Raw genomic sequence first — 25,844 nt, 5'->3', positions numbered from 1 at the left:
TGAGTAGTGAATGCTGTTACTGTATTCAGTTGAAGATATCACAGATTTCAACTCTAAGAGAATTACCTATTATCTGTGTCTCAAAATGTCTGCAGGATTTCTATTTTTACTTCTACAAATATGCAACAGGGCATGAGTTACTTTTGAACCTTTTGTTACAGGGTAATAGGGAATCTTTATCTGTACAGTTGTGATTATTCATAGAGAAGTTTTATTCCTTAAACAGAATGCAGTTTTAAAAATTATTACTATGTTGTAGTGCTGAGTATGCTTCACTGAAATTATTATTTTATAAATTTTTGAGATTTCTTAAGATAGAAAGAAGTTATCCTGCTGTTTATTTCATTTTCATTGCTGTAAATTGCTGTAAGCACACTATGAATACTTACAAGTGAAATTTTATGTACTCTTTCACCATGTTTTTTTTTTTTAACAGAATCCTACTGTGTCCAGTTCTAGTTGGTCAGAAGTAGATGTGCTTATTCTGGCTGGAACTATTGGCCATGTTTTGAGTTTGGGGGCAAGCAGTTTTATAGAAGAGGAGCATCAAACCTGGTATTTTCTTATCAATACACTTTGTTTGGTGTTGTGTCAGGAACTTTGTAGAAATAATTTTCTTCTGAAAGAATGTGACCTTCAACATAGCACTAATGTGAAACAAAATTTTGATAGTATCAGGGAAACCTCTGAGTGCAAGAATATAGACATTCCAGCAGAAAGTAATTCAAAACTGGGCAAGGCCACCTCTTCATCAGACTTGATAAAAGGATCAGATAAGTGGATAAGCTTAGCAACTCCATGGATCATCCTTATTTGCTGTCGACTGCTTCGATCTTTGAATCAGACAGGTGTCCAGTGGGCTCATCGGCCAGACTTTGGACACTGGTTGACAAGGTGAGTATCTGATTTACTGTCACACTTTATGCCTTATTTAAAAATTAATGTGTGTTTCTTTTGGTGAAATATGTATTTTTGTATGTGGTCTCTGATCAGAAAGTGCTCTAAGCATACAAAGCAGATAAATGATGAAGTGACATAAGGAGTTTTTCATTGCTATTTCATGCAGGAGTAATTTCTTGTGTACTATCAATAATTTATAATCTTTGCCCTGCACCATGACTTATCTAATTAATGCCAATTATACATGATAGGTTTATCAGAAGCAAAAAGTAAATATTTTCCATGTGTAAGTCAGCAATGTCTGGTTTGAGAAATTGAAAATCACTTAATAGAATTAAACTCTTGAAATTAAGGCAGGAATGTTCTGCATAATTCCAAACTTTATGAAGTCGCAGGAGATGCCATGCATAGAATTCTTCCTTGTCTGTCACATGCTTGTAATGTGTGGGTGAAATGCTGAAGGAATTTTTTGAGTAATACGATAAACAAGAAAGGGAATTTTTTATAAGTGAAAGTACATCAGAGAAGGGCTTCTGCTTTTTTGTAACACCTTTAGTATTTTTAAGAACTACAGTTATTATTCAGTGATACTTGAACTGTCTCATATACTTCAGTTAGTGGATGAGAAGCAATACTTTTTGACTGTCTAGACAAGGTTTTGCAAACAGCAGCTGAAGAAGCTCTGCTGTGTACAAAAAATAGATTTCTTGCCAGTATCTTAGAACACATGGATGAAATGTCATTCATCATTCATTAAAAATGACATGAGCAAATGGACTAATATGAGACTTGCTATTTATTGGCAGCCTCACAGATGAAATGCTAATTGCTATGACAGGCATGCTTGCTGAAGGACATGAGTTATGAGGGAATTTATTTCATTATAGACGTTGTTCTATACCAGAGTTTTCACCATGCATTTCTGCTCTGGAGGTGAGGAAATGAGGAAAAAAATGTCATATTTTCTACATCAAATCCATATGATAGATAATTCACTCCTTCATTATGAGCTAAACCAACGTGTGAGCAGGATGAGGTGTGATTTGGTGTGACTGTGAGGATTTTTACAATTAATGCTGAGCATCTGCAAAAGATTTATTTTCCCAGTAATGTCCTGAGCTAGATATTTTCTTCAGACTGTCAGGCATTTTCTTTGGACTGTGCAGGTGCCACAAGGCCATGAAACAAGGACCTGATACTCCTGCAGCTGAAAGATTTGGTTTGTTTCAGATACATGCTTTTACTCATGTGGTCCCCCAGAGATGTTTATTTGCTCTTGGAAATGTTACCAAACTTCTAAAAATTGTGTGTGCATGTGTGGGCTTAACTTAAAAAGGTCTTGTCTTGCTTTAGTGTGCTCCCACCTCTGATTTCATGGTGCTAAGTATGCCTAGAAAGCAGCAAAACCTTTTGTAGCCTCGGGCTGTTGGGGTCTCAGGGGAATAACTCAGGCAGAGTGTAGATAGAGCAGGTGTTTCCTAATTTATAACTGAAGTGGGAAATCCTACATGCCCAGCTTTAACACTCGTTGCCTGTCAGGAACTTCAAGCAACCCACTCAGGTAAACCCTAGCCTTTTTACATCTGTTCTGGCTTACTCTGGTGGTGGTGGTGGTATTTGTTATTGTTGAGGAAGGCAAGGGGGCAAGGGAGGGAGAGTCTATTTTTGTGTTTGGTTTTTGTTGCTGTGAATTGGAATTCATGTGCATTTGAATATGTCAGTATCTTTCTTTGTACTGGGTAACCCCTGACTGGAGCCATGGTTGAACACAGGGTAAGAAACAACCTTCCTCCATCTTCTGGTGAGGTTCTTCATATGCAGCTCCACATGCTGTTGGTTGCCTTTGCTCCAAGGGCATGCCTCATGCTGATTGTTGATTCAGGGTCGACCAGAGTCACCTCTGGTGAAAAGATGGTCAGCCTCCAGTCTGTCCTGATATGTGTAGCTATTTCTTCCAGGGTGCAGGATGTGTCTCTTCCCCCCTTTGAACTTGGTAAGATCCCTGGTGGGCAATTTCTTTAGGCCGTCAAGTGGCCTTTGAGTGTCAGCAGACCTACCTACTGTATTGACCATTCTTCCCAGTTGTGTATAGTGTGCAGACTTGCTGAGGGCCACTGCTCCTTGCCCGACTCATTAGCGAAGACATTAAACAGTATTGGCCCCAGTGGGGGCCAATGCCCAAGTCCTGGGGTTGACAGATAGTGACTGGCCTCCAGGTGGACCTTGTGCTACTAATGGCAGCTCTGTGAATCCAGCATTTGAGTACTTTTCAGTCCACCTAACTGTTCACTTTTCTAGCATGAGATTGCCTGTGGGAATGTAATGGGAGCTGGTGTTAAGAACCTTGTTAAAGCGCAGATAAACAATGCCTTCTTTGTGCTCTTCCACAGAGCTTGTCTCATCACAAAAAATCTGTCAGGTTGATGAAGTGTTCTCCTTCATGAAGCCATCAGAACCTTATTACTAAAGTTGTCTGCCTCCCCCTTCAGTAAGACTGAAGTACAGCAGCTAGATATCAAAACAAAAACTTCAGAATTTTACAGGTAGATTTCTTCCTCTGTTCCCTATCAAATTATGGCCTCATATCAAGTGTATTTGTTTACATCTTGAAGCAAGTAGAAGAAAAGAGATTATACATCTATACTTTTAGACTATGACTAATTGTTTGGCAAAAATAGTATACTATAGGAGCTTTTGCCATACAAAGCAAAGAACTTGCTCTCTTTCTCCTGTGTTTTTTCCTGTTCAACTGTCAGTGTGGTGAGCTAAATCACTGAAAAGATGTGTCTGGAAAAATAACTCAAGATGGCATGGGAAGCTCTTGGCTTTCAGTTGGATCAGTTCTCACTCTGATTTACCATCAGTCTTCATAGGCAAATGGGCTGGCTTAGTAATAGGAATGCAGGAAGGGAAGTGTATACAAGCCATTACTGCTGTTGAAATTATTGTAAGAAGAGAATGTGGAAATATCTGCATCTTTTGAAGGGCTGCAGACAAACAGTTTTTTCTTCCTGCCATTGTCAAGCATTCCTTACAAAAACCCACTTGCCTTTCAAATCTAATTGAAAAACAAGCAATGATTCCCTACCCCGTGTTTTGAGAAGCTTAAAAAGACTAAGCAGCAGTTCAGAGTGTTGTGCCACGGCAGGCTAAGAGGATGTGTGATTTGAACTGTCACTGTCAAAGTTCTGCCTTCTCCCTTTCATTGGTGTAACAACTGCTGTGTTTAAGGAGCAAGTGAAAGAACAGAACCCTGGCAACCCTGGCACAGGTTGGCTCAGGCTGCTGCGGAGTTGCATGTTGACTTCAATCAATGGAGCAATTTTCAGCCTAATTGAATATTATGTATGTCTCCATGCTGACATATACATCAGTCGCAATATGGAGTTAAAAAATCAGTAATATTTGAAGTATGACAGTTTTTGGACTTGAATGATGGGATGTAGTTGAGTGTACAACTCTGCTATGTCTCACGGAACAAGCTTAAGAAAGGTTAGGCAATGATACAACTAAATCTTTACACATCCTGTGCTCTGTAAAGTGTCTGGGAATTCCTATTTGGCCAGCATGCTTGCATTTTCTGTGGTCGGAGGTTTTAACATCTTTGTTCCTTCTCCTTCACACGATAGTGAGGTTGTAGAGATGTCTGTTTTACTGGCGATTTGATCAGGATTGAGATGATATGTTTTCCTTATAGCATGAATTAAAAGTTGGTGATAAACTGAGTTGCATTAAGTACTTACTCTTCTTCCCAAAATACATGTCTAGTCTATAAGGTTGATTGTTACTCTGTTTTTAATATTAGTTTAATTGGCATAGATATGTCTTAACAGCATATTTTTTATTAATACGAATTTGGAACCTTACGTGGCTCATGTGTGTCGTTGTTAGTTTGAGTTTGAGTTCCTCAGGCTTTTTCTAACCAGTCCTCTATTTAGTCTCTAAGATAAACTAATGAGCAAATGGCTCTCTTTTTGTTTCGCTGTATTGATCTTTTGGAATTCGGTGCTCATGCTTAGACTAGTATGTTGCTTAACTAGACAGTGCTTAAGGGACTCAGCATTTAAAACAGAGAGACTGTTGTTCAGATTTTTCTGTTTGATGTAAGCATCAGAACACAGACATCTACCTATAATGGGTTGAATTTGGCTACTAGGAATATATTCAGTAGTGCTGAAATAAGGAAGATGCTCTTTGTTATTTGCAGACAGACTGTGAAACATGAACAATGCTTTGATGGGAAAAAGAGCAAAAGAAAATTAAACAGTAGATGAAATGGTAGAAAACATGCAATCTAAATCTGACTGCAAGTCAGGGTTTTTTTGGTTGGTTGATATTCAGTTAGCTTTATTTGGATGTTAATCTTGGTCAGCGCTCACACATGAAAGGTGTCAGAGCTGCTACATGGCAGTGTCAGCTTGAAGACAAGTGACAAGAAAACATGAGCATGGGAAGATGATAATATATTCTTTTAATAATGTACTTAACCATCCCTAAATGCCCTTCCTCTCAAAGCTAACATACCTTGTGACTTCTGTGTATTGGATTCTAAAATGAAAGAAGCAATTTAAAAAGGCCTTATCCACATACGTTATTAATCATGCACATTTACAATTCCTTTCGCTCTACTTGTATTTGCAGTAATGAGGTGAGGTCCAAGCAGTGGAAGAAAATGTCTTCAACCTTTGCTCTAGTACCAGAAGTATGAGTGTAGACCACAAACTTTTACAGTAGGAAGAGAGAGCCAAAGTGCTCTTTTTTCTTTCCCTTCTCACCAGATATTTTCTCAGGGTGCTATTGGTTCTTAACTTTCAGTTTTTTGGTTTGTGCAAAACCCAGGACATGGTAGCTGAGATGGTTTGAAATACATGAAACTTGCTTACGCATGTATTTCTGAGCAGACTATCAAAACCATTTAGAACTTTGCTAAGTGATTGGACTCTGTGTTAAGCAACTACCATCTCCTTTCAAAATATATGCTAATTACATATACTTTTAGCTGCCTAACTGTAGGAACCTTGGCTGGAAAACCTTGAAACTGTAGGTGATTTGTGCTGACCTGACTTTGTTTGCTGTAAATCCCTTTCTTGTTTTTTCAGCAAATGTTATGTAACACTTCGGTGGGAATTTTTTTTAACAGATTTGTGTGATTCTAAAAAATTCCAAACAGAGATCACAGAAGACTGTTACCAGAAAACCTGGACATGAGATGTACAGTTATTTCATGAATACGAGCCGCACCATTTTGACTAAAATTTGGCTCCCACACCGGAAATGCGGCTAATACTCAGGAGCAGCTAATATGTGAATAATTTTCTGACATTTCCACCTCCAGAAGTGGAAACTGAGGTGCCCAGTCGAGCAACTTGCCAGTAAAAGCCGGCATTTCGTGATTGTTACAAATTGTTACTCTGTTGCGCCGCGGGTGGAGCTGCTCCATGCAGGCAGCACAGGGGGTGGGGAAGGCGGGGCAGCTCCCTCCTGCTTAGCCCTGCAGCTCGGGGGAAGCAGGGGCTCTCTCCTGCTTGGCCCCACAGCTCGGGGGAAGGCGGGGCAGCTCTCTCTGCTTGGCCCCGCGGCTTGGGGGGCTCCCGTCCCCGCGTGCCACCGCCGCAGGAGCAGGCAGGCGACATCCCCGCGTCCCATCGCTGCCGCAGGTGCCGGTGGGCCCTGTGCCCCCCCTGCCGCTGCGGGGCAGCGCCGGGCCGGGGTGACCGAGCCCAGTGGTGGCAGCGGCCGGCCCCGAGTGGCTCCGCCGAGTGGCAGCGCCGAGCTGGGCCACCCAGCCCTGTCGGCAGCCCCGAGCCCTCATGGCCTGAGCTGAGCCAGTAAACCCCGCCCTGCCACGGTTCTGTTACTATTTGGCAACTTTGTTGCACGTGGGTCCTCGCTGCAAACACAGAGCGGCTTATACTCGGGTGCGGCTTATTTATGGACAAAGAACAAAATGTTTGCCAACACCCGGCGATGCGGCTTATACTCAGTGTGGCTTATATTCGTGAATTTACTGTATGTTAGTCTCTGTGCTAGCAGTCAAGAATACAAACTCAGTGTGTATTGAGCTTTTTAGATAAAGAGACAAAGATGATGGTGAGGGTGTGCTATTATTTATCGCTGATTTGTCTTATTCAATCATTAGTCAAGGAGAATATGACCTGAATGCTTAAAATATTCTATAAATGCTCAATTGAAAGGTTTAATGGCTACTGATTTAGTTTGTTATGATCTTCATATTTTGATCGTGAAGAAGGTGGTGCATGCCTTATTTTCATGGTTGCTGCAGAGTCCATTGTTTCTGCTCTCTCCATGTGTAGAGGAAGAATAATTGGGAGAAGAAACATCAAGATTACATTTTCTGTCTCATAGTGTTCTCGATCTTATTCCTCTCACTTTGCTCCACTGGCTTTCAGAGAACAGTGCATCTCTTGGGAATCTTGTTAAGGTGTACAGACGACTTAACTGGGTCCTGCATGCTGAACTAATGAGACAATTCATCTGTCCTACAACCTTTCGTCTGTGACTTTTCAAGCACAACAGCTGGAACAGCTATTGGTCCAGCTCCTGATAAAATGTATAGTAGGGAATAGGAAAGTAAACCTGTTTTAAGTAAAATAATTTTTATTAAGTCAGAGATAAAACTAGAGTTTCATAAGTGTGATTGAATGCAATGCAGGTAACAGCCCAGGCATGCCATTAGCTTCCTGAAGTTAGTGATCTTTCATCATGGGATTTTGAGTTATGGAGAATAGAAGATGGAGCCCTTAGCTCTCAAAATCTACATGATGTTCTTAACTGAAGGCAGATTTAACAAAATTAGTGGTTTTATATTATTTGGGATACTGGGAATATTTTCAGTAGGCATGGGTTGGCAATTCTTGGACTACAGCAGGCTTTCTGAAACTATGCATTTAGGAATGGGTACAGATCTTTGCCTTACCCCGTTATATTTTTCAGTGCTAATTTCTAGTACTGAAGATTTAAATGTATAACTCTGGCAGCATGCTCAGTGAAATGCCCTTGATTCTGGAATGAGTGTTACCTATTTAGGATGCAGAGGAGCAAACAAACACGGTGATCTGTGATCTCTGCCAATGATGCAAATTTTGTGTCTATCTGTTGTATGTATTGACACAATAAAAGGTGCTATAGTTGCATAAGGGAATCATATTGTGCTAATGAGTTAGTGTGTGTGTGTTTTAAACTATGTAAAAAGTAAATATATAAGTACATTTAAATATGTAAGTATATTTTTGGTCATTTTGGATAGGTAATGTGTTCTGTAGGTAGTACGATAGGTGATGTGTCTAAATTTAAACAAATATATATATATATATATAATTGTTTCAAAAGACAGTTCTAATCCTGTAGTGCAAAAGTCTTTTGTGTAGTGCTCGAAAACGAGATGCTGTAGTATAAGGAAAACACACTTTTTCAAAATGTATAAATAACAAAACCATAGTTTAAAAGCAGTAGACCCTTTTCCATTATGCAATATCCATCTCAATTTTTATATAATTTGTAGAATAACTAGCCTATGGTGTAACACAATAATTACATTTTTAAATATGCATGCTTGCATAGAAAACCTCATTAATAAAACTGCTTTTCTAAAAATACTAAAATATTTTACTATATCTCTTGGAAAGTTTGTAACAGATACCACTGCAGTGATTAATTTGGTGCTTCGTTAATTGATACAGTTTATTTAATACAGTGCTGTACCTAAGGCTCTATCAAATGTATTTAGCACTAACTACTGTTTTAAAAGGGGTTTTTTTGTTGTTTTTTTTTCCAGCTCAGAACACAAATCTGAACTCTCCTTCTTGGCTGCAGTCTCTCTTCTTATGATCTTCTTTCTGGTTCAAAGAAAATGCTCCCTGGTTTCAAAAATTGCTATGGCACTTGGGCTCCTGGGAGTCTACAGTTACCGGGCAGCTATTGGAAATGTCATATTTCCATGGCAACATGGTGGCAAAGATATTTCCAAGTAAGTTCATCAACAGATAAGTAACTGTTCCTAGCAAGGTGTTGACCACTTCGTCTGTCAGGGGGTGAGGTGGACAGGATGTTCTAGGTTGGAATTACATTCTTGTGAATAGAATTGGAGTTTGTAGGTGACCAGCACTGAATTTTAGTTATGTGTGCTAAATTTTAAGCTGCATAAAGTGTCTTTTGACTGTGATAGATGAGCATCCAGTCAGATAAAAGTTAATATGAGGAAAATCTATTAAGTTATACTCTATATTTTTGCTACAAAAAACTCCAAATGCACCATCTCTTGTTGTTTTAGATGGACTTGCCACATCCAGCAGTGCACAAGCCAAGCTCATTTAGCTACTTCTTCATTTCAAAAGTGCTTAGTAGTTCAGAGTCCTGCTTTTGCAGTTGAGTGTTCTGTAACATGGGCTTTCAAGATGTAACCATGCCCTCACCTGTGCAGCACAGTGCATAGTAAAGATTTTTAGTCTGATGCTAAGTTTCTTAAAGAATGAGTCAGTAACTGTAAGGCAGTAACAGAGTTGTGGAAAACTTCCAGAGTCAGTGGGAACATTTGATGCAAAGTAGGAGATTATTGGAAAGAAGCTGTGGAAACCATTGTCTTTTGGATGTAATGAACTTTCTCTTGCACTCATTTTGAATTTTATATCAATCTAAATGCTATCAGAGCTTCTTAGTGAGGGGCCAGAGACTTGCAAGACATATAGGGATGAAGGAAGCCCTGCAGCTTAAGATCTTAGGATGTTAAGAAGATCAGGTTTGCTAACATGGCATAATTTACAGGAATAGTTTGTTTATATGTGTATCTGGATATATTTACATACATTCCATCTCTCCAAATATTGAAGATAATTCTAATTGCTTACTAGTATTAAGTTAACATTGTGTGTTAGTTCTGCTTCATGAGAAAATAATGATAATTTTTACTTACTGTACAGAATTTGGCTTTGTGATTGAAACATGCCGGATTTTTGAGCATGATCTCTAGTTTTGCTTTGTGTTTCAGTAAAACCTTGGAGAATAATACTATCCTTGCAGCATGGGATAGAATGTTAAATACAGTAATTGAACCACAAATAAAATGTGATTGGAGAAATAAGTGCAGTACTTAAATACTGAAGTCAAACATTTACTTGTTCATTCTATAGTCAGCATATGAATCTCAATTGTTTCAAGATACAAAGCTTTTGGTATTATTTCTATTATTAAATAAATGGTGAACACAATGATTTACTTAAATCATATACAGTGGTGCCTTTTATTTTGCGTAAAAACAAACCAGCAAACAATCTAAAATGAACTTGTGTCTGTGCCTGCCAGATCAGTACATTGTCTGTGTTGTCTCTGTGCACAGCACAGGCTGGCTTATGGCTTCCAGCATGGTCCCTGGCAGTGGCCCCTCACGTGCTAACATATGGGCTTCTCAGTACTTCTAAGTGCAAGGCCCAATAGAGGGACATGGTTTGCCCAAGGTCATTGACTCATCAAACATTATCTTCAGCAAGGCTCCCACTACAGAATGTCAAAAGAGATGGTAGGCAAATCTTAGTAGATTTCAGATGATGGGTGACATGTTGACACAGTGATACTAGTTTGTCTTTATTAGATAGTTGATGTGATATGTGTGATAAAAACCTGTTTAAATTGCAACCAAAGAAACCCAGGATTTTACTTTAAATATGTCTAGAGGTATCTTTAGTGTATTCATGATCTGGAATAGCTCCAGATCCAGGTGCAAGGTAGAGGTAGTTTTGTGTAATATGAGAAAAAGATGTAGGCAGACACTGCATTTTTTTCATGAATAGTGCAAACTTCTCTAAGATGGAGAAACTTTGCTCTTTTTACCTCAGAGTTATTTTAAAAAGAATTGTAGCCTATGCAGTGAAAAAGATGAGTATATAGTATACTAAACAAACCAAATCATAGTAGTGCATTAGCTGAAGAACACTTTTTCTAGTTTGAATCTCCATCAACTGGTGAATAGGCAAATACCCCAATCTATTTCCTAAAGTTTTGTGTCTAAAGTAAATATGTGGTAATAATTACATCAGACATACCAGAGACGCTGAAAAGAGGAACTTAATTTCTGTATTAGCCAGAAACACAGGAATTGTCTAAACTTTACTGGCTTTTACCTTTATTTTTTCTTCCACAAAAGAAAAATTCAATGAGCTATACGGGTCTTTTCCAAACGGTTGCTATCAAAGGGAATAAAACAGTAAAGCCCTTTTGCATAGGCTGTTAGGTATAATTTTGAACCATTGAAAGGTAAATGACAGAACAGTGCACTGTGTTCAGGCTTAGGGAAAACTACATTACTGTTGTGTCATGGTTTTACCTTTCTTTCTTGATTTTGTACATGCAAAAAGAAAATTGCATATTTAAATGCTTTTGCTTATTATTTCTCCTCTTACTTTTTCTGTTCTGTATGTGAAAAATAAGATTGAATTCAAGCTTATTTTTTAGTAATTGGCTGAGAAGGAATGTGACCTTTCTAAGAAAAAACCATTTATTTACAAAACTTAATTTAGAAATTTTGACTAGTGGTGTTTTTTTGTGGTCAGTTAGTTACGTTGGTTATATGAGTATAACTATAATATTACTATTTTTAGAGTCCTCCATATACTGATGAATCCAGATGACTCAGGAATTCTCACTTCTGAGTGAATTATATTAACTTAGTAGGAGACCATGCTCACTCATTACTCCTGTTTAGAGAAGACCAATAGTAAGAGATTGACAGGTGGACCTGCACTCTGCCATGCCTCAGACAAACAGGCCTGACATCCACTTCACAAGAAGCCATGGACCCCCTGCCCTCTCACCACCAGCCAGAAGGAAGGGACCTCCAGGATGGAGGGGAGTGAAAATGGGTTTTTGCTTGGGGTGGCAGGAGAAACTCCTCATGACCTGCCTCACCTCCTCAAGTGCCCGTATGCAATAGAGATGAGGCCCTGGAATCTGAGAACCAGGGAAATGAGGACCAGAGAAAGGAAAATGTGGGTGAAGGTCCGTCAAGGTTGATGAGGTTGTCTGTGGCAGAGCAGTTTACCCCCCACATCACAATCTCCTTAGTTAAGAAAAAGAAGGGTAGTAGTGCTTGGTGACTTCCTCTTGAGGGGAATGGAGGGCCTGATGTGCCAATTGGATCCAATCCAATAGGGAGCTGTGTTGCCTCTCTGGCACCTGGATAAGGGACATCACGAAACTTCCCAGCCTGGTGCAGCCCACTGATCATTACCCATTGCTGGTTTTCCAGGTGGGTAAATGACCAAGTCCCAACAACAAGGGTGCAGATGATCAAAAGGGGCCTCAGGGCCCTGGGGACAGCTGTTCAAAGGGTTTGGAGCACCAGCTGTGTTCTCTTCTATCCTACCAGTTTTAGGGATTGCTGGGGCGAGAAACTGGAAAACCAGGCAGACAAACACCTGGCTTTGAAACTCGTGTTGCCAGCAGAATTCTGAGTGTTTTATAACAGGTCAGTTTATATGACACAGAGTCTGCTGACAGTGAATAGGGAACACTTCTTTCAAAGGGGAAATCTTAGCTCAGAATTTAGCAAGGCCCATTGAGAGAGTTGTAGGCTAATTTGAAGGTGGATGTGGACATAGCCAGGATTGAACACAGATAAAGTTACAAAGACATGGTGGGATACCTCACATGACTGGAATGTTGTCGTGAAGGGCCAAACATTGCTTAGGAAAGACAGAGCAGGAAGATGCATAGGTGGATCTTCCCTCTATGTGAGGATACACTTGGAATGTATTGAGCTCTGTCTAGGGTGGATGATGAGAGAATCAAGAGCTTGTGGGTCAGGATAAAAGAGCAGACTGGGGTGACATTGTTGTGGGTGTTTACTATAGGCCACCTGATAGGAAAAAATGGATGCGGATTTCTGCAGGCAGCTTGGATCAGCCTCTAAGTCACAGGTTCTTGGAGGACTTGAACTCCCCTGACATCTGTTGGAGAAGCAACACAATAAAGCACAAACAGTCCAGGAGGTTCCTGGAAAGCATTGATGACAACATTCTGACACAGGTAGCGGAGGATCCCACAAGGAATGGTGTGCTGCTCAGGGAATGGTGCTGCTCAGCTTCATAACAACAAACAGGGGAGGCCTTGTTGGAGATGGGAGGGTTGGGGACAGCCTTAGCTGTAGTGACCATGAGATTGTGGAGTTCAGTTGGGCAAAGAGGAAGTAGGACAGCAAGCAGTCATGGACTTCAGGAGAGCTAATGTGAGCCTCTTTAGGGATCTTCTTGGAAGTATCCCATGGGAACAAGCCATGCAGGGAAGAGAGGCCCAAGTGAGATGGCTGATATTCAAGGGTTATTTCCTCCAGGCTTAAGAATGACACATCCTGATGAGCAAGAAATTAGGGAAATAGGGTAAGAGACCAGCATGGATGAACAAGGAACTCCTGTTGTGGCTGAAGTGTAAGCAGGAGATACACAGAAGGTGGAAGCAGTGTCTGGCCACTTGGAATGAATATAGTGAGGTTTTCAGAGAAGATAGAAATGAGACAAGGAAGTCCAAGGCTCATCTGAAACTAAATCTGACCAAAGATGTCAAAGACAACAAAAAGAGCTTTTTCAAATACATGAAAAACAAAGGAAAACTAAGAATACTGTGGTGTCTTTACCTGATGGATCAGAGGCCCCTGTAACAGAGAATGCAGAGAAGTCAGAATTACTGAACTCCTTCTTGCTGTTGGTCAGTGACACTGACAAGACCAGCCAGGGATCTCTGCATAATGAAAGAATGTTGAAAGGAAGACTTTCCCTTGGTCAAGGAGGATTGGGTTAGCGATTATGTATAGGCAAAGCTCACACCCACAAACTCATGGGTCCAGATGAGAAAAGCATCCACAGGTATTGAGGGAGCTGATGGGCATAGCAAGGCTTCTAATGATCATCTTTGAAAGGTTGTGGCAATCAGAAGTGCCTGAGGACTGGAAGAAAGAAAATGTCACCCCAGTCTTCAAAAAGGGCAAGGAGAAGGATCCAGGAAACTAATAGCAAGTCAGCCTTACCTCAGTCCCTGAAAAGGTGACGGAGAGCACCTCATTCTGAAATGAGGACATCTCTAGCCACATTGGTGACAAGAAAGTGATTAGGAGTAGTCACGCTTGACTAACCTGACTGCCTTCTGCAGTGAAACAAATATAGGGATGAACAAGGGGAAATCAGTGGATGTTGTCTACCCTGACTTCATCAAGGATTTCAACAGTCTCTCACAATACCCTCATGGACAAGCTCAAGATGTGTGGACTAGATGAGTGGACATTTGGGTCCTGGCTGAATGGCAGATGTGTGCAGCCCTTCTGAATGACCTCGACAGGCTGGAGAGTGGGGCAGAGAACTGTTCAAAATTCAGCAGAGGCAGGTGCAGGGTCCTGCACCTGGGGAAGAACAATCCCAGGCACCAGCACAGGCTGGGGGTGACCTGCTGGAAAGCAGCTTTGTGCAGAAGGACCTGGGAGTCCTGGTGGACAACAAGCTGTCCCTGAGCCAGCAGTGTGTCCTGGGGGTCAAGCAGGCCAATGGGATCCTGGGGTGCATTAGGAAGAGCATTTTGAGGGAGGTGATCCTGCCCCTATCTACGCAGCCTAGGTGAAGCACATCCAGAGTGCTGTGTTCAGTTCTGAGCTCCTCAGGATAAGAGAGACATGGAGCTCCTGGAGTGAGTTGAGAGGTGGACTCTGAAAGTGGTTAGGGGACTGGAACATCTCTTTTATGAGGAAAGGCTTAGGGAGCTGGGCCTGTTCACCCTTGGGTAGAGAATGACTGAGAGACAACCTCAGCAATGTCTCTGAAGGAAAGATGTCCGAGGATGGATCCAGGCACTTCTTGGTGGTGCCAAGCAACAAGGCAAGAGACAACGGGCAGAAATTGATGCACAGGAAGCTCCACTTGAATACGAGTAAGAACTTTACTGTGAGGCTGACCAGACACTGGAACAGGTTGCATGAAGGTGTTGTGGAGTCTGCCTCACAGGAGATACTCAAGAACTGTCTGGACACAATCCTGTGCAATATGTTTTAGGATGACTCTGCTTGAGCCTTGAGCAGGAAGGGTGGACTAGACGACTTGCTGTAGTCCCTTTCAGTCTTAGTTTCTCAGACCTTGCACTTCTAGAATGCAGGTCACAGTTTTTAAGCTTACTGCTCCTTGTCCTTGTCAACGTTTTTGGACAACATGCTGTGTTTCCTTCAGAAGCTGGCTTTCACTAGAAATCAAGAGGCAAATGAATTTATCGGTGGTTTGAAGATAGTGCAAGTGCTAATTACACTTACAATTTAAAACCTACGTTTTTTTTGCAATGGAATTGCTGGGGGATTTGAAAAATATTAGCCTTGGATTTAACCTGTTTGGCAGAACTGGTTGGTCTTGACCTCTCTTGAAAGGCTCTGGAGTAGGTATTAGTAAGTAACTTATCTTGGTGTTTTATTTATTAATTAATTTTTCTTTCAATTTTATTTTCTCTTTAGGGGGATTACTGAAGCTCGTTTTGTTTATGTCTTTGTTCTTGGCATAATCTTCACTGGCACTAAAGATTTACTAAAGTCACAGGTTATTTCTGCAGACTCCAACACGAAGAGCAGAGGATTATGGGAAGTATATAGCGGATTGGTTCTATTAGCAACTCTTCTATTTAGACCTCACAATTTACCAGTCTTGGTGTCTTGTCTGCTGATTCAGACAATGATGACAAAATATATTTGGATACCTTTGAAATTTGATGCAGCACAGATTACCATCATGCACTACTGGTTTGGCCAAGCTTTCTTCTATTTTCAGGTAAGCTGAATACTTTTTCCCCTGCAGAGTTGGGAGAGGGGATAGTTTTTCAAAGAAATACTGTCCATTGTAAATAAAATGCTAACTAAATATTACAGTGGAAGAGTTTACTGAGTTGTCAGAAGGATTTAGTTTCTCAATGCTTTTTTAACATTTTGTTTTCAGAATCAGGGAAAGATGCATACCTTAGTGTCTTATTTTCAGTGTAGATTTCCAAAAATGTTACAAGGATCAGATACCTATACTAGGATGATTTTGGTCTGTTAATGAGCCTCATAAGTACTTTTCAGATGATAATTAATTTTAAAATATCATCTGAGTTGATTAATACCAGTAAAAGGCAGGTGGCTTTTGTCACTGGTTCTTGAAGCTTACAATAGGTTTATATACTGTTTAAGACTGAAGGAAAATGCTGTGGTATGTAATATCTCTTATGAGAACCAGAACTAATTTTTTCTTACATCAAATGATATCTTCTTTCCTGAGGAGCCTTACTAACTTCTATCACCTAGTTCTCTGTCTTGCAAATATAAGGTTGTAATTCCACAAAAATTTTGCTTTGCACTGAAGATGGAGAGGATCTTTCTACTTCCAATATTGTTGGAACCTTAGTGTAGCAGGCTGTCTAAATAGGGCATTTGTTAACATGGGAATCAGATTTAGGAGACAGAGTTTGCAAAATTTCAATGTGGGATCTCTGTTGACTTTACCGCTGAGGCATGGCTGGGGATGTTAAAACTCTGGTTAAGCTTAGGGTACTGTAACTACAGATTGAAGGTTGGCTTGATTGAGAGTAGTATATGTCCAGATAGGGAACTGCTGATGCAGGTAAGATCATCATGATACATCTCTTCCTACCCACTTTTCCTGTTCAGAGGGCATAGCAAGTATTGTTTGAGTGGCTCTTGCACGTTTGGAATGTTACTGTTCAGGCAGTCAGCTTGGATTACAGCCTTCTGAGAGCACCCCTTAGTGCAGCTGGCAAAATGCTGAAGACAGAGCCATCTCTGTACTGAGGTACCAAACAAAAACAGCTGCCAGAAATTTAATGGTGGAGGAGTCTGGTGAGAAAGTCATGGCTAGTTGTGGAAAAGGGACTAATAAATAATGGTTCAGGTTTTTTCATAAAGCAGCAAATGGTTCATAAATGTTTTCAGTGATGCTGAATTCTTGGTACAGTTGGCTGAGAACTTCACAGAACCATGAAATTACAGGAGAGTTGAAGCTGGGAGATACCTCTGGAAATCATTTAGTCCAACCTGACCCTACAAAACAGCAGGTTAAACAGACCAGTTTGGTCTGAGCTATGTCTATTCCCTGTTTCAAATACCCGAAAGAGTGAAGGTTCTGCAAGCTCTCTGAGGATTTTTTTTTTGTTTGTTTTTAGAAGACTGGAAGTAGTGATTTCCATTTTACTTGACTACGAATTGTGCTTTTGAACATCCTGCAGTTTCAGAGCATCTGCCTAGGCCCCATCACTGTGCTGGCAATTTTGACATTTCTTCTAGAAGTGTTTCCTTTGGAAATAATAACTTCCAGTATGATACAGGTTTCAGCAAACTTTAGGATATTTGAAAAATTAGTTCTGACATGGGAATTTCTTCCCATATACATGTTGCTGAGTCACAGCATCTAAATCTCATAAATGAGAAATTCTCCACTGCTCTGTTTTGAGCCAGATTTCTAGATGCATCTCCCGTCACTGTAAGATCTGGAAAATGATCTGATCTGGGTGATAGTTACTTATCAAAATTTCTGTTAGAAGCACAGCAATGCTTTTTCCCTCATGTTGTTTTTCATGCTGCTTTGTATGAAATAGAGCAGGTCCAGATAAGAAGCTGCCTTTTTGTGTCCCAAATCTGTGGCTTTGAAAAGACTGTTTTGAATTAGCAATGGCTTAGCAAAAATTTTGAGGAATTTTTAAGTTGTTTTAGCACAGGACCCTTAAAAAAATGTATCGATTTCAGGAGAACATGCTAACAGTCTTCTAGAATTTTTTTGTGTGTGTGTCCACAAAAATTGAGGTACGTGCCTATTCACGATGTCCAAGACTGATTAAAATGACAAATGAATTGTAATAGAACAGGAAGGATTTCCTCCGTTGTCTCTCTTTATTTCTCTTTTTGCTTTTCTATTTTCAGAACATCTTAGAAATGTTTCAGAAATAGAGAAATCAATTCTGCTAGTGAAAAAAGAGCTTTTAAGGGTCAAGACAGATGGAATTTTCTTTCTCAAACCCTCCCTCTCGCTCCTTAGAGAACAAGTTTTTGGTTCTCTTTTAAAAATGTTGTGAGTCCATTTATATTAGTTGCCTTTTTAGGATGGAGATTAAGAGTTTGACCAAAATACCTGTCTTTAGATGTCAGCTTGTTCTTTTATTTTCTGATGGAAAAACTATTATGAAGGTATGGAAAGAAACAAATTTAATCATCCATGGGTAAGAGGGACCTTTTTCATTTTTTGCATTTCACAACTGAAAGCAGTTATCTGATGTGCAGAATATTACCATGGAAGAGTAGAATGGTTGAGCTGGTAGTTCATAAATTACAGAGGCTACAAACGTGCCTCTAAATCTAGTTAATGCTCTCTTCAATTTATAAATTTCTCTCAGTTTATTCTGAAATAGTCTTTCCAGTTTGGGTCCACATTTCCAAGGATGGAAGGAACTTCTTCCAGAAATTATGTGTACAGTAATTTCCACGACTATAAGGCGCACCGGATTATAAGGCGCACCTTTTTTTTGCAGTGAGGAGCTGCGCTGTGTGCAACAAAGTAATGAATTAGTAACGGAATCATGAGCTCAGGGGGTTTACTGGCAGGTGCTCAATTTGGAAACATTTGAACAGATTGGTGTAGCCTTTAAACGCAGCCCCAGGCACCCTCCACATGCCGCGGGCGGTCCTGCCCACCCCCAGTGCCGGCTGGCTGGGCTCGCGCCTGGGCCGCTACTTCCGCCGTCTGTCCCCGTTGCTGCCAGGCCATTCCTTCCACCGTCTGTCCCCCTCGAGCCCGGGCTGCCCCTTCCGCAGCCTGTCCCTTTTGTGCCTGGGCCACTCCTACCACTGCCTGTCCCCCTCAAGCCCGGGCCGCCCCTTCCGCAGCCTGTCCCCCTTGTGCCCAGGCCGCTCCTTCCTCCATCTGTCCCCCTCGCTGCTGGGCCGCCCCTGCTGCCGCCTGTCCGCCTTGTGCCCGGGTCACAGCTGCTGCCATCTGTCTCCCTCCCTGCCGGGCCACTCCTTCCGCCACCGGTCCCCCTCATGCCCGGGCTGCCCCTTCTGCTGCCTGTCCCCCTTGCGCCTTGATTGCCGCCGCTGGGCTCGCCTCGGCCTGGCACTGCCCTTCCACTGCTGGGGCCAGGCAGGCTTAGCTCAGGGCTGCTGTGGGCTCACGTTTCCAGGTTGGCAAATTTCCAAACTTTGTCCATTATATAAGGCGCACTGGACTACAAGGTGCACTTCCGGGTTCGGACCAAAATTTTAGTCAAACGGGTGTGCCTTATAGTAGAGAAATTACTGAAATTTCATCCCTCTTATATGTTATTTTTCTCAGTGTGGCATTCTGATCTTCATTATCTGGGAAAATCAGAAAGCTGGCAACATACAAAACAGAATTCATAGTTTTTAAAATTGTATTTAAATACATTCTTCCTTTTCGTTTGAGCTCTGTCTAGAATATGAATGACTTGCTGCAAAGGGAAAAGTGCTCAGTTTGTAGAGCTTAATATCAGGATTGAAATGTTTCTTTGGTTTATTAGTGACACATAATTAATGGACAGCTATATATTGATAATTAACTGCTAGTCACTGAACTATAGATGCAGGATCCATACCAGATATACAGCAGGTGAACTTTTACCAATATTTAGGCCATTTTGTGTACCTTATTTTGAAAAAAAATCTATCCCCTGCACTGAGACACCTGTCTCCCAAACACATGGAGGTAACCTCTCCCCTTCAAGTGTGTTTTAGTCTTATGGCAATGCATTTTTCCCTGTTCACTCACAACTTCTTTGACAAATGCAGACATTATCTTCCTTAAGGGAGTGATGGAAGGTGGAACTCTGGAGGTATCCATACAGGTTTAGTAACTGATTTTAATTGTTTGAATAAGACATTTGATCTTTTTCCTTTACCTTATGGGAAAATCAGGAAGGTCTTTGCTTGGTGACAACTTTGAGATCCCTGCCTTACTTCTATGCCTCCCAGTGATGTGACACCATTCTTACTAAGTACAGTTCAGGTGTCCCAGATTTAACAACTACCTGTCCTTTTCATGACCATCAGTGCTGACTTCTTATATTTTGACTTAGGAAAGGATTGGGTTTCAGATAGACCATATATGGCTTGTTCTCAGATACTGAATAAACATTAAGGAAATACATCTGGGCTGTTTCTGCTAGAGGAGTACATCAAATTCTCACCTTCAGTATTGATCTCTGTTCAGCATGCTCTTGGTAACAGTCACTTTACTGCCTCAGAAGCAAGCAATTCTATGCTAGAATTCTTGGGGAGAGATGTGAAGGAAACACAACTGTGTCATTAGGTATGATGTGTAGATGATGCTGGCATAGATTTAAATGTCTTCATTGACTTTGTTTCTCTAAGTTTTGTGGTCAGAAGAGCTGTCACTGTTAAACTGAGTCCAGAGTGATGCTTGGGTTTCAATTTCTAGATAGGCATAAAGATCTAATGTAGCATAAAAAAAAATAGCAGACTTATGGATGAAATACAAAAATTGAAAACCACTGAAATTTGTTGGTGATGCAGATCACATTGGATACTAAATTTAAACTGTGCTAGCTAAATGGAGCAGGAGAAGACAAATATAAATGAAATACGGAATGCTTCCATCTGGAAATAGGAGAGAGGTTTGGAGACCTACTTTTTGCACATGTCTTGGTGTGATTATGAAGTAAATGAGACTTGCCCATGTTGCTGAGCCTTTAATAAGTCTTGGTAGACAATATGGTACATAATGACTAAAACAGTAATTCTGTCTTGCTGAGTATGGATTGTAAGTGATGGCCTTTTAAATACGATAGTTAAAATAGCCTTGTTCAGGATAGCATATTTAATGAAAGAGGCACTGTTCTTTCAAAAAAGTAATGTAGAGTCCTTCAGGACTTCATGGAAGTAGATCTGTGAAAACCCCAAATGTACAGAATAAGCAAGGCTGACAGGAACAGATACTACTTTTCATTAATCAGTTGCTATAGCTGATGAACATGGGGGGAAAAAATAAAGTGCTTGGATCTGGAAGCTTAGTTTTTTGATTTTGAATGTAAGTAGGAAAAAAAAATATGGGTGGGTTGAAAGAAAATGCCTGGATCTTACATTTGGTTTTGCTTTCTATACTTCATCTGTGTCTGAACCCTGAGTGCATCTCCTGTCTCAGAGTTTAGTTAGCAGGCTTCAGGGTCATGTCCTCGATTGAGAGAGGTGCTGATGGGAGGAAAGCAGAGGGAGGGGCCTGCCCTTTTTTCAGTTCTGGTTGTGCTTTAATCTGATGGTTTACTGCCTGTGTTGTATCCCAGCAATGTAAGCAGGTATGTGTGTGCTGTTTTGTACTTTATCTGCCTTGGACCTGGAGGCTGGGCTTTCTGACCTAATCTTGGACTTGCCTTTCACTACAGACTTGCAATCTCTGGGCTGCATCTAGCCCTGATCACTGTCTCTGCATCCAGCCCTGACCTGGATATGCCCCTGAAGAGTAATGATTTACTGCTCTCACCTGCCTTGTTTTCACACTCATTTCCCAGCTTACCTTCCTTTGCAGAACCAAAGGAAGTCCCTATCTGCTCTCTCGTAATTTGGATCTAAAAGGCACAGTTGTTAAACAGTTGTAAATTAAATGGGAAGACTATGTGCGATGTCATTTTTCCAGTATTTTAGCAAGATTTTTGTGAATAGCAAGGAGAAGAAGAGGTTGCTCACACAGGTTGTGCAGTCTTCATGCTTGGAGGTTTTTAGAGATTATCTCAATAAAGAACCATGTTATTAATATGGAACTGCGTAAAGCCAATTTGTTTTCTAGTCTTGTTTAAGTAATTAAGGTCTTTGCTTTATCTATCACTTTGTGTGAATTGATGAAGTGAAGCGAAGTTTAAAATACTCCAGTATTGTCAAAAATAGATTAAATTAATACATTTAGTCAGAATACTACTTATATATTATTGCAAGCCTGAGAATCTCTTCAATTTTGCAATGAGCTTGAATAATTAATTTTCTCCTAAGCCCTGAGTTGTCCACATCCTATAACTCAGCAGTCATTTCCCAAAAGTGTGTTGTATCTTTATCATTACTATTTGTCCTTAAAATGCAGTTAGAATAGAAATAAATAACTTGTTTGTGTTCTCTTCAATAAACCAGTTCCTAAAAAACTTATTTTGCAGTAAATATTGCTAAAGTATTTTTGTTTCCTTGCATGAAAGCTCATAAATGAACAAAAATTCCATATATTTATTTATTTATTAGTCTTCGTGGGGTTTTATTGCCATGCTTAGAGCAGTATACCTGTGGATTGGAAAAAGAAAATACTGTTCCAGTTTCTGATGGTTTTTATCACTGGAGGAAACCAGAATAGGTTTGTACATTTTTAGAATCATTTATATCTAATTCTTCCTGCCTTTAAGTAAAGAGATGGCCTGAGTGACATTTTAAAGTGATTTTAACTTTCTCTTGTTATGATTTCAAGGTATAGTAGGATAATTTACCTTGGAAATTACTTCAGCAGGCTCACAGTTCAGTCCCATTTTCAGAACAGCTGTGAAGTCAAACAAGATGGCTCAGGGTCTTGAAACCTCCAAGATCTGTCTGGAGACAGCAGAACCTTTCTGGCCAACCATTTCTGAAACACTGGAGTGATATGTTAAAATAAAAGGAGGCACTTTGACTTGTCAGTTCTTTATTGTGTGGAGTATTAGAATTTATAGCTATGAAAATTTAATGTAAATACATGAATTTGTCTTGGACAAAGATATCTAATGTGAAGCAAAAATGCTGCTTACTACCCACTAGGGCTCTTCTGGTATCCAGTAGTATCCATGAGGCTTGGCAAATTCATGGTAGGAGCAAGATGTTTGGACACTTCACAGTGCGATTGGAGTTGCGTGTGGATCCAAGTGTGTGCATCCTTGTCTACAGATATGTCACTTTAAACAAAGTCAAAGACTGATGGAGTGAGCCCTATCGGGAAGGGACTTGGGGAGCTGAGGAGGAGACCCTTTTCCTTCCTCCAGGTTCTTTGCTTGCCCTGACTACCTACCAAAAGGAAGTACATCTTTTTGCCTGCACTGGTTCTGCAGGACCAGTGACATGCATTGCAGCGCTGCATTTATTCTCGCTTCTTCTCACATACAATGGCATGGGGAGTTGCCCCAAGGTGGCAAAGATCAGCCATGTGGATGTGGATTAAACAGTATAAAGAGACCTTTCAACTCCTTATGACACAGGCAGGAAGGACCTCCTGATGTCTCATCTTTTCTACTCTGCATGCATCATGCAGAGGAGAAGGGGAGTGAAAAATAAGTGAATGTGGTGGGTAAAAGACCTGCTGCTATACCCATCTATATACATTACACTAAATTCATAACAATAATTGATTATACTGGTACAGTGATTTACTACACTGGTGCATGATGAAAGTCAAAATGAGGAAGACTAACAGTCATAAATCAAGATTTTTCTGCTTTATGATATATTGGTAAAATCCATACCATACAACTCTCTTGCAGTTCAGGCTTCCCTCACATTCTGGGATATCTTTATGGTGGGATTGATGGGGATGGTGACTGTTTAGAATGAGCTCTAAATGGTTCCATCAACATGCCTTTTTTTGCTTAGATTTTAGGGCTGTCTCAGGAACAGGTTTTTTTGCTGGTGCCTAGTTAGTTATGTAACTAAAATAGCTGCCTATCATTTGTGCTTCCCTGTGTGCTCTGGACTTTGTGACAGAAGTGTGTATTTGATGATAGCACTTCCTTGCTGGGGTAACTTGCAGTTCAAGGGAATTGCAGTCACTAAGGTGACCTGTGGTCAGGTTTGAGGTAAATGGGGAGCCACCACTCCTTATCTGCTCTGTTGGGATTGAGTCTAAGGCTAGTGGTGGTGACAGTTCTTATGTTGTTCTGGGATTCTGTAAGTGGAAAAAGAGGGTTTGATGGATGTTAGAATATCAGTGCTGTAGAAACTGATCAGTTGCTCAAGGTACAGCAAGAATATCTTAGAGCTATCTCACTAGTCTGAGGAAACCTATCTCTGACCTATTAATTTAAAAAATACTCTGCCTTAATCATAGGGTGTGTTTGTTGCTTTAGGTGTTTGGGTAAAGTTAAGTACTTTCGGATTTTCAGTGGAAAACACCTCCTTCAATTTTACGTTGTTCCTTGTTATTTAGTGTCCTCGTCACTGGAAAATAAAACATACCAGACTTTGACAGCACTTGATACTTTAATTGCTGTATGTTCCTTCTCTTTTTCCCTTGGTAGGTTTAAATGCCTTTTATTGATGATTCAGGCTATCTAGACTGACTTCTGGTCTATTTCAATGCAGTCTTATGTGGTGTAGAGACTTGAGAAGGAGAAACCTCTCTGAATTTGTCTGTCCCAATCTGTTTGCATGCAGGAACTTGTGCCATGAGGCAGGCAGGTGGGCGATGTAATGTTCCATTACAGCTCTAAATTAGAGTCCTGCTGTCTCTAAAGGCAAGAAGTATTTATTTCTTGGTGTAATTTTAGGCAGCAGACCTAAAATCTTGTGTTTGAACCTTGTGTGACAAAAAATGCATCTTTTTCTTAATGTGTCTGAAATCAGCAAGTGAAGCTGTTTATTTTAAATTATTTTTTTAAAATGTAACTTATTAAACAATAGGCATGTTAATTTGCAGACAAAATAACACTTGCAAAATAGCATGCTGTTTATGCCTTTGTTAACTTGTAAATTCTAATTAAAGGCACTTGTTTGGTAAGCTGTTTTATTGAAATTTAGATGTCAAGAATATATCTGTACTATAAAGCAATTTAAAGAGTAAGTCCTTAATGAGTGCAATAATTAATATTACTCTAATATATTTTAAGTGTATCTTTGGAAGTATTTGGATATTTACTATTTTATCTCTATTTTCAGGGAAATTCAAATGGTATTGCTACTGTGGACATTTCAGCAGGTTTTGTGGGACTAGATAGCTATGTGGAGATACCAGCTATCTTCCTCACAGCATTTGCAACATATGCAGGACCTTTCCTTTGGGCCATCCATCTGCTGTGCTACTTGAGTTCTGAAGTTAGCAGGTAATAATTTTTGAATTAAAGTAATGCTCCTCTATGCACTGCAGATATAAATACCATCCATAGAGTGCATATTTCTTCAAATAAGTTTTTGTTCATATAATCTTTCTCCCTGAAAGTTTTGTGTTAAAAAAAAATGCATGTTTCTTTTTTCAGTTTAAGTTTGTATCACCTAACTCTTCCAGTTCTATTTTATCTGCAGAAGTTTTGCTTTGGGAATATATATGTATGTTCTACTAATTTTGTTTCTTAATGAGTTCTCAGTTTGCTGTGTTAAATTACTTTAAATTCTATTTTTTTTTTTATGACAGCATGTTCTGTCTAAAAACATTTTTCTTGAAACCTTTGAAGTTAGAGCCTGAAAAGGGCTTTTTAAAGTATTAGAATAGAATTCAAACTTAACTAACATTGTGTTCTTTGAATGTCTTTCTTTGATGTCATGACACACAAAGTTTTATAAACAAAACATACTAATATTATTGTATGTTACTGGTTATTGCAGTCATTTGTATCTAAAGTATTTGTACTTCTCTTGGTATCTTGTGTGGTGAAAGAATTAAAGTAAAATTAATTATTTCATTGGAATTTTAAGAAGACGGTTGTAAAATGCTAATGTAATCTAAGAGTGTGCATATGAAATCCAATTGGACTCTCTAAAATGGCTTTAAAATCATCATTCAGGGTATTTAAACTGAGCATTACAGTATGTTAAAATAGGGGAGTTGTGAATTCTATATTGTATCATATCAATGCACAAATGCCAAAACTTGATATACTTTCACAGAATTAACATTTGACAATGACTAAATTCTTACCATCTCAGAGTCTTCTCTCTGTTATCTACTTTTTTTTTCAGTGATGAA

The 25,844-nt window shown here is 40.0% G+C and overlaps 1 protein-coding gene across 1 annotated transcript in view; it reads left to right on the top strand.

Annotated features, from left to right (window-relative positions):
- Window positions 1–25,844, top strand: part of PIGG (phosphatidylinositol glycan anchor biosynthesis class G) — a 92,597-nt gene that overhangs the window by 32,251 nt on the left and 34,502 nt on the right. The window contains exons 9-12 of the mRNA XM_033084722.2: window positions 437–894; window positions 8,696–8,887; window positions 15,389–15,698; window positions 24,821–24,984. Of these exons, the coding sequence (XP_032940613.1) occupies window positions 437–894; window positions 8,696–8,887; window positions 15,389–15,698; window positions 24,821–24,984 (1,124 nt within the window). The remainder of the gene's footprint in view (window positions 1–436; window positions 895–8,695; window positions 8,888–15,388; window positions 15,699–24,820; window positions 24,985–25,844) is intronic.

This window comes from Catharus ustulatus, chromosome Z, assembly GCF_009819885.2.
Source record: "Catharus ustulatus isolate bCatUst1 chromosome Z, bCatUst1.pri.v2, whole genome shotgun sequence".
In the NCBI taxonomy this organism is placed as follows: Eukaryota; Metazoa; Chordata; class Aves; order Passeriformes; family Turdidae; genus Catharus; species Catharus ustulatus.
This window is presented reverse-complemented; position numbering and strand designations above follow the sequence as displayed.